The sequence below is a fragment of the Eleginops maclovinus genome, chromosome 22 (genome assembly GCF_036324505.1).
Source record: "Eleginops maclovinus isolate JMC-PN-2008 ecotype Puerto Natales chromosome 22, JC_Emac_rtc_rv5, whole genome shotgun sequence".
NCBI lineage: Eukaryota > Metazoa > Chordata > Actinopteri > Perciformes > Eleginopidae > Eleginops > Eleginops maclovinus.
The window spans coordinates 9,487,919-9,497,180 of NC_086370.1; the positions used below are offsets into that span (position 1 = coordinate 9,487,919).

Sequence of the window (9,262 nt, forward strand, 5' to 3'; positions counted from 1 at the left end):
CCATGCACAATAGATTGCATTTAAATGATTTATGTGCACTACAGAGTAACAGAGTCTAATAAAGTTGTGTTCTTATCTTAAAGCTACAACACGTTGCCTGAGTTTTGTAGATGGATAAAATGATTAATATCCTAATGTTCTATTCTGCTTACAATGTGGTTCTGATTAGAAATTCACAATTTGGACTGAAGCAAAACCCAACAAAGAAACCTAAATGTTATGTTATAAATATGCCTTAGACTTACTGTTTATACATCACTACTTCTAAGGACATGTGATTAACTATTTGGATTTTTTTTGTGCTTACATAAACATTTGGTTTCCTTTAAAATGAAGAAACATGTACAGTATTTGCTCCATTTGTTTATGGAGATGTGTAAAGTTATAAAATGTATAGACCTAACAAACACACCACTTTTGAGAATGGAAATGTGATACTGCTGTTAATATTGCTATGTGAACCCCAATTTATTAACATTTTTTTGTTCTCTGGGTATTGTTTTAGTTTACAATCTGATTATTATTGCTTTTAATAATAGTCTTACACATTATAATAATTATAACAACAACACAAGTTTAATTGTATCTTATCCAATTTGTATAATGAATTTATACCTTCGACATCACAGCACTGTTTTGATTGGCTCGAGTGCGTGGAACTCCTTTTCCCAGAGTGCACAGCGGCAGGGTTGCTGGTCTCCCATTGGTCTATCTCTCCTTGCAGCGGAGGCAGACATGAGGCGGTGGTGAGAGCCTGGCGGAGAGCTGCGGAGCTGAAATGAAGCGCACACACGGAGCAGCACACGCAGTGCAGTGCGGCTCAGGAAGAGGCTCCGCGCCGCTAAAGCTGAAGGCTGCTCCGGCTGAATGAAGGGTCCATGCGGAGGCTAGCGCTCACTCTGCTGCCCTGTGCTGTCGCCGTCCTGGTGCACTTGTGGTTGGCACAACGACCCTCCTCCAGCCCGCTGGAAAACAACACACACTCGGGTACTTTTCTCTGGTTTTACCTCGAAGCCTGGCAACTTTTTTCTACATCCGAGCGGCTTGCTAACTTTGCCTTTACCTCCGCGGTGTGTCTGTGGTTGTTTTGAGTTTGTGTGGAAACAGGTAGTTTATGCAGTGCTCATGGAAGTGTGTGTGTGTGTGTGTGTGTGTGTGTGTGTGTGTGTGTGTGTGTGTGTGTGTGTGTGTGTGTGTGTGTGTGTGTGTGTGTGTGTGTGTGTGTGTGTGTGTGTGTGTGTGTGTGTGTGTGTGTGTGTGTGTGTGTGTGTGTGTGTGTGTGTGTGTGTTTTAGTGGGAAATAATGTTACAGTTCAGTAGTGCTGGGCGTTGCTGGGATAGTTTTATGTCTGAAACAGACTGAAGCGAGCTGAACATCTCTGTCTTGTTACAACTACTGATCTCGGCGCTGCTTTCAGGGGACTATGATTTCTTATGATCAGGAGTACCCTGCAGGAGTGAACCCGCTTTTGAAATCAGATGAATAGTAACCACCTTTTGATGCATGATGGTAGAATAATAGGATCCATCACAGTAAGTGCAGACTAACAATCGGAGGAAACCGCTGTCGTTATCAGAGATAGACCATAAATCAAGCATGCCTCAAAGAGAATATTATTTCATTATCTTTGGTTTTTACCTTATCAGTGTCACCGACTATAGGACATTTATTATCCCTATCTCACATTCTTATCACTGGATAAATAATGACATCTTTTTTTCCCCTCATTTCAATATATTTTGCATGGCTCTTTGTTTCTGATACAGATGAATCGTTACCTTTCTATGAAGTTTTGGTGGGAGTGCTGTCAGCAAGACACCATTATGAACTGCGACAAGCGATAAGGCAGACCTGGCTGGGCTACATTCAAGACCACCCTCACTTCCAGCACAGGTCTGTAGGGTGGAGCTCCAACTTCTTCTCTTGGTTCTCTTTCTTTCTGTTTTTTTTTCAAGGCCAGATTCATACAGTGGAAATAATGCCTTCGGCTTTCAGCAAATAACTGACTGCTCAAACTAAACCTTTTATCTCTACCTGACCAGAGGCCAATATTGTTCTCTCTTTCTTTCTTCCTTTTTGTCCATTTCTTTCTCATTCAGCGATCTGAGCGTTGATAAGGTGTGATGGCCTTTAAGCGACCCTCAGTAACCATGGCAACGGCGGGTGGATAGATGGACATTTTTTAGGAATCTTACAGCCTAATATTGGGGGAAATTGCAAAAGTGTGATTGTGCTTATTTTCAGAGTGGGGGTGAAGTTCATCATTGGAGAACATGGGTGTCCCATTCCAGAAGAGGACAGAGAGGATCCATACTCCTGCACCCTCCTGAACTTTACAAAGCCAGGTAAAAATTATATAAATGATAGCCTGCCTCACTCACTAATGAAGGGGCATCTGCAGCTGTAATATCAAGAGATGCTCCCTTGCATGTGAAATCGTCAATCGAAGAGTGGAGGCTGAATAACAGGAGATGAGCTAAAAGAATGCATGTTCAGAAAAGAAGTAAAACACCTTTATTCATATTCGCCCACAGCTCAAGGACACCATTCTTTTCCTTTCCTTACCCAAGGCCAAAGCAAAGTCTCTCCCAGCTGCTTCAGCCCTAACTAGAACTGCCTTCTAACACGTATAAAGTAAAGCTATACAAAGCACTGACGCACCATATAGGAATTAATTGAACAGGCTCACTGTCAAATCCGCAGTAATTGTTATGTCTCTCACCTTCACAGAGCCCGCTCTATTCAGGCGATTCTCTACTTTTCCCAGTCAGTTCAGTGTTTGCCGCCTTCTTGAAAACATAATTACCGCTCATTAGAATGAGCTTTTTTTCAGACGGCGGCCTTTAGGGTCATGGTGATGTTTTATTTTCCCAGCCCGTTCTCTGCTCTCCGCTGGGTTAATGGTTGTAACTGTTGACGTGATTTGCTTCAGAATCAGAGTCTTGAAGGCGGCTTTGGAGTGAGATGCTCGTTGTGATTGGAAGAAAAAGAGACAACTGCTGCTTTTACACACAGTCGGGCACCTTACTCAGGATTCAGGTCAAAGCAGACATTAAGCGGACAATTAATTGTTGTTGAAATATGTTTGTGCTGCTTTTATCATTAGGGATTTTCCTTTGGTGACTAAAACTAAGGTGAATGCTAATTCACTTTTCAGACTGTGTTTAGTTATTCTGCCACCAACACAAGGTGTGTGCTTTATAATGGTGACAAAAGTTGAAATCTTGATGATTTAAATAGATTTTGTCAACTCAAGGCAGTGTTTGCTTATTGTTTCAGCTCTTCCAGCTGCTCAAATGTGAATATTATCCTTTTTCTTTGCCTTGAATATATATTTTTTAAGACTGGATGTTGCAAAAAAAAGCAAATATATATGTATATATATATATATATAGTACATAACTACATTTCTGGAGGAAAGAATTTATGCAAAGTAGTATTTATTTTTCCCTTGAATAAACTAGCGAAAAGTGAGCATGCTGGCCTGTGCCAAGAGAAGCACTGTAATTGTTTTGAGTGCGCAAAATCTAATAATTGATATCCTCATAGACTGCTGCAGCCCACTTCCACTCGGTCTGTGTGAGAAACATTTGGTTTGATAAAGTGCTTCTTTGTCTTGTCTGTAATTTCTAGCCTCTAATTGTTTGGCGTGAGCAGCAGAACTTGTGTAGAATGCATATAAAGTAAAAAAGACTGCTTCCCTTTAACAGCCTTGATCTTTTCATTGATCTCCTGGGTAATAAACTGCTCTTTTGTAATTAAGAAACCACACTCACTGAGCAGAAGCTCGCTTTGAAGACAGCGGCCCCAAGAACCGGCTCGTCAAAGTGCTGATGGTGTAGCTTTACCAGAATCAGCCTTCTTCTCTGAATGTGTTCCCTCTCCCTGAATAACTCTCTCTTCATCACTTAAAAGAGACGGTCAGCATGTTGGAATTGTAATACATTTCACGTTTGCTTGTGCAGTAATCTTTGCCATCCCTCTGTGCCAGTGTTGGGACCGGATGCAGAGATAGAGATCGTGAAGGTGTCTGACCCATCGGTGCTCGCCCCATCCGACGTGTCTGCCATCGCCCTGGATTTCAAAGTTCTCCACCCAGTGGTGATCACAAGGCTGGGGGTGTTTCCCAGCGGGACCCGGCCTGAGCTTCAAAGCAATGTGACGGTGAAGCTTCTGCAGCTCGACCAGGAGGTAACACAACCTTCGCCTCTGAGCATAATGTGTCCCGTATGCTGCGCTTCTGTGGAGGCTCCTAGATACACAGCCTGGGGGAAGCTGGAGGACTCAGTGCTGTTAGTGTCTACTGAAAGACACACACTGAAACTTCCTTTGAGTTACTGTCTTTTTTAGATATCAGGAGTATTCAGTGTATGTAAAGTTATGTTTGCTCAAACTTTTATAAATGAAGTCTTACTTGGTAAAAACGTGTGCCCTTTGCAGGAGGCTGTGGTCACTGCTCGCTTCAGTGCCATCAGCACAGGCACCGTCGTGAGCGGGGTGTGGTACAAACCAGTGGAGCAGTTCATCTTGCCCAAGGTCAGTTTTTCCCATATACTTAATATATATAGAATCCTGGCTACCTATTTTGAGTCCAAGTCCCCCAACTGACACCCATTCCTCCTAAGTAAAAAAAAAGTAAAAAGTCTCACCGTGTTATTTGGATATTTCATGGAAATATTCCGCAAGTTCTATTTAAATGGAGCAGTTCTGTAAAATGATACAAGCCGAACACAACAAACTAAAACATTGTTTCAAAGATATTTTTAAGTACAAGAGTATTAAATATAGGTCTTTTCAGGAAGTGTACCAGGAGATTACATATTATTAAATTCATTATTTCCCAACAAATAAATAGCAATTGGCCAGGGGTGTCCACATATTTTTCAAACAGGTCCACATTTTATAATGTGAATATCCCCTGGGGGGCCAATAGTCCCTTTTGACATTTTATTTTTGACATACAAATACACTGTTGCATAAAAACAGGTAGACGCAAACATACAGATATGCTTTGTTGCACCAGAAGCTACGCCAGAAAGAGATTTCACAGGATTCTGGTTTTTTTTTCAATGCAGGGTTTTGAGGGGACATTGGTCTGGGAGAATTTGGATTCTGCTGGATTAACCACGGCCAACTCGTCTTCTGTGCAGCTCAATGACGGAGGAGGTGTCCTCAAGATCTCCTCTGTACGTTCCCAGGGAGTATTCAAAATAAATACATTCAGAATATTCTCTTGAAAGTGAAGTGATAGAAAGAAATAAAACCTTCTTTTTTTTTCTGTTTCCCTATATTGCAGATCGCCGAGGGCTTATTGCCTCATAGAAGTGCACTTGGATTTCCCGGTTTGGCTGGAGGGTTCACATTTACTATCTACGGTCGGTCCAGCAAAATAACTAATACTGAGCTTTATTTAAAAACTTTATGATCAACATCAGATAAGCTCACTTTTAAAAAGTAGTCCGTATTTAAAAAAAAAAAAACAACCTCTGGCTGGTTATGAGAATAGCTGGTTATGGACTAATATTTATTTCCCTGCTTTGAATACATACACACAATGAGCTAGCAGAACAAATGATTAATCCTGTGAAAAAGTAAATTGTAATATAGAGTTTTCCCAGCCAGTGAGTTGAGTCATTATCCTTCAGAAGACGATGTTTTCAAAGAGTTGTAATATCTTATTTCAGAGGAAATCTCTTCCATTTTCCTTATTTATTCTGTTTTGCCTCCCTATGTCCACTTCTGTCAGATGAAGACAATCTGTCAGGTCTCCTGCAGGGCCGTCCGGCCAGGATGGAGCACCATGCCTCCAGGCTGAGAGAGGAGAACGTCGCCTTGCAGCAGGAGAGCCTCAGGCACGGAGACATGGTGTTCGTAGACGTGGTAGACACCTACAGGAACGTGCCTTCCAAACTGCTTCAGTTCTATAAATGGTAAGACAAGTGCTAATGACTCGATTTTCTGTCTCCAAATTGCCTGGGCCCTCTGAGGAAATCAGCAACCTGAAATGAAAGTGTGTCGTCGCCTCAAAATGTCTCGCTGTTAGAAACACGATTGCAATCACTCAGTTAGGAAATCTACAGTTGTGAGTCATCAGGTAGCAAAATATAGCGAGTGATCGTAAGACCTACTGCCCTTCACTCTCATGGTATTTCAAAGTAAATCCACTGAGGGGTATTGACAAAAATCAGAAGGTGGGCTTTAATTAATGTTAGAAATTCCCTCTCTGGCAGGTCTGTAGGAAACGCTGACTTCAATCTGCTGCTGAAGACGGATGATGATTGTTACATTGACGTGGACTCTGTATTAATGAAGATTGACCACAAGGGTCTCAAGCAAAGCAATTTCTGGTGGGGGAAGTGAGTACGATTTGTTGTCTGATCCTGTTGACAATGTATATTTTGCTGGTGATTTCAATCAACTTGACTTGAGTTCGGTGCACTATCAGCTGAACTTTGGGATGAAAGAAACAGGATTGCTCTGTCAAAACGATGAAAGGGAGACAGGATGTGATGATAACGTATGTACCGTCCCTGACCCAGTTTCAGGCAGAGCTGGGCAGTGGACCGCATTGGGAAGTGGCAGGAGCTGGAGTACGCAAGTCCAGCCTACCCAGCGTTCGCCTGCGGCTCGGGCTATGTGGTCTCTCGTGACCTGGTCCAGTGGCTCGCCAGTAATGCGGATAAACTGAAGGCTTACCAGGTAGTGAACCCCCAGGAGTGTGCGGGTACAGTGGTAAATAATCCTGATCATAATGTGAGCAATTGTCTTGTTACAGGGAGAAGATGTGAGCATGGGGATATGGATGGCAGCTGTTGGACCACAGAAATATCAGGTAAAAGAAAAGTAATGGAATGCAAATAATTTATACAATTACATTTATCAGATTTTGTCATGTAGAAAGATCCCGCATTTTCCATCTTTGTACCTGGTGTTTTCACGGCACACTATACAGCCGCAGAAAACATTAAGAGACCACTTCAGCATTATCATTCTCTCTCTTTTTATTATTTATAGGCATGTCTTTGAGTTTGTTTTGTATTCTTTAAACTACTGATACTTTTTCTCTGTGTTGGAATTCAACAAACACTGGAATAGCTGCCATACATGTAGAGAGAAAGATTTAAGATTTTTTTACGGAGCTGTACATCAAGTTGATATAGGCATTCAATGTCTGACATTGACATATATTAGAGAGAAGAAATGGGAGAAAATGTAATCATGTGTACATTTTTCTTCAGGAAGATGACAAGGTAAAAAACTGCATATATGACAGGTATGATATATAAGTTCAAGATGTCAGTTAAAAAATAAAATAATAAACATTACATTTTAAAAATAAATAAAAACAAAGTCATCAAGATAAAATGTTACCTATAATATTCAGGCATCACGGTTTTCTCATCTCATCTTGTATAACATGCTGAAAGAAACAGTAAAACAAAGAGAGACTAAAAGAAGCTAAGCAAATGAACATTCTTGTTCTGGATTTTTCTAAAACGTTTTCTCTCAAATCTTACTGAAACATGTACATTTTGATTTACATGGCAACAAGCAGGGTTTTCATCATCTTAGTAATTCACTATTTGACTTTGTAAATTGATAATTGTTGTGCTTCTTATAATTTTTATCAAACTGGTATATTTGTTGTGAATGAAAAACCACTTTTTTTTTACATTCCCTACGGTACACTAGCCTTTTAAGCTCAGCAGAAATTGTAAAAGCATGTGTTTGAGAAGTCTGTGAAAACCATGGATGTATAAAGAGAACTCAAATCAGCCCAGTTCTTTGAAAGATGCTCAGTGGTGCGTTAAGCCAAAAATGGCCTGGCTCAGGAACAAAAATACACAGATCATCCGGGGACCTGGGCCCATAGAGCATACACACTTGCGTTAAGCTTAAGCTCCGCCTCCAATCCGCTGGGACACAGCCAGTCTCGGCTCAGTTAGATGAATAGAGAGGGAAAATAACTTGGGATTCAGGTTTTAGCACATTATACAACTTTTAGGACTCTTGGCTTTTTGAAGTGTTTGCACTGGGTTGTTCATTTAGCTAAAACATTTATATGCTGATTTACGGAAGTCCCTTTCCCAATGTAAATTTATGGTAAAAGTATTTTTGGGCGCAATGATGTCAGGGACCAACACAGAAGTTGTAGTACCAGTTCAGTTCATTTACAGCAAATCGAATGTTAACAGTCAAACTTTATTAAGACATTAACCAGTATATAGCTGATAGCAAAATCAATCTGTCAAACTGTCCTGCTCCCTTGCTGCTGCCCAGGACCCTGGCTGGCTGTGTGAGAAGGAGTGCTACCTGGATATGCTCTCGTCTCCCCAACACACAGCCGAGGAGCTGCACATCCTCTGGGACAGGAAGAGGGACTGCGGAGACCCCTGCGGTTGTCCCTGGGTCCACTAAGTCTAGCTCTCAGCACAAGTACCACGCGGCACTGTGGGTAACATGCACTCAGCACTTGGTGTGAGTTCAGTTTCCTTAAAACCCCAAACTGACTTGTTTTACTTTATGATTAAAACACTTGAGATTTGGCGACTTCCTGTTGGAAAATAATCTTTAAAATATTAGATTTCATTGCAGGTTCTTAATATCAACAAAATACTGTACCAACATTATAAACCATTTGCAGCTCTAGAATATGTTGAAAACTCACATGTAGCTATAGCATAATGTCAGCATTTGTATCTTGAATATTTCGTCTGAGAATGAAAATGTGTTCAGTTGAATAGACAATTTGGAGAAATACTGGATTAAAATATGTTTTAGTAATGTGATAACTGAAAGGGATTGACAAGATGCTTGCACAATAGCCACATGTGGTTATTGTGGATCACTGCTGTAGGACTTGGTTACTTTGTAATATTGTAATTATTGGTACTCTGATACTTGACAGACTTAAACCGTTTGGTTTAAAAGGGATATTTGATGGACATTTAAAGATGATTGGCTTTACATTGCTTTATTTTGTAAATTATTGTCTTAAGCTTTTCATCTTCCTTCACTATTTGTAGATTTACGATGAGCTTTATCACAATCACACACAGTTACCTTCATTGTGCAGATAGTGATGTGGCCTTACTGTGTTTGTTAGGGGTCATACTGTGTGTATGTTATAACACTTGTGCTATCAACACAGGTTTGCAATGCACATTTTTGGAACTTGGATCAGCAGTCAGTGACTTCTCACTAGGTTAGCACTGTTTTTATGAAACCCTCCTCACAGGAAATAAAGACAATTAAGAGAGA

At 40.8% G+C, this 9,262-nt stretch overlaps 1 protein-coding gene across 1 annotated transcript; it reads left to right on the forward strand.

Moving 5' to 3' along the window:
• The first annotated feature begins 722 nt into the window (after positions 1-722).
• Positions 723-9,262, forward strand: b3galnt2 (beta-1,3-N-acetylgalactosaminyltransferase 2). Its single transcript, XM_063874194.1, has 12 exons — positions 723-987; positions 1,768-1,894; positions 2,246-2,346; positions 3,993-4,192; positions 4,442-4,537; positions 5,077-5,187; positions 5,298-5,376; positions 5,748-5,931; positions 6,232-6,357; positions 6,541-6,700; positions 6,777-6,833; positions 8,282-9,262. The coding sequence occupies exons 1-12, from the start codon at positions 879-881 to the stop codon at positions 8,417-8,419; spliced, it is 1,488 nt and encodes a 495-aa protein (XP_063730264.1). The 5' UTR covers positions 723-878; the 3' UTR covers positions 8,420-9,262.

Coding starts and splice junctions, on each gene's coding strand:
- b3galnt2 (XM_063874194.1), top strand. CDS start 879: ATGCGGAGGCTAGCGCTCACTCTGCTGCCCTGTGCTGTCGCCGTCCTG. Junction 5,377..5,747: donor GTTCACATTTACTATCTACG/GTCGGTCCAGCA, acceptor CACTTCTGTCAG/ATGAAGACAATCTGTCAGGT. Junction 6,701..6,776: donor ATAAACTGAAGGCTTACCAG/GTAGTGAACCCC, acceptor GTCTTGTTACAG/GGAGAAGATGTGAGCATGGG.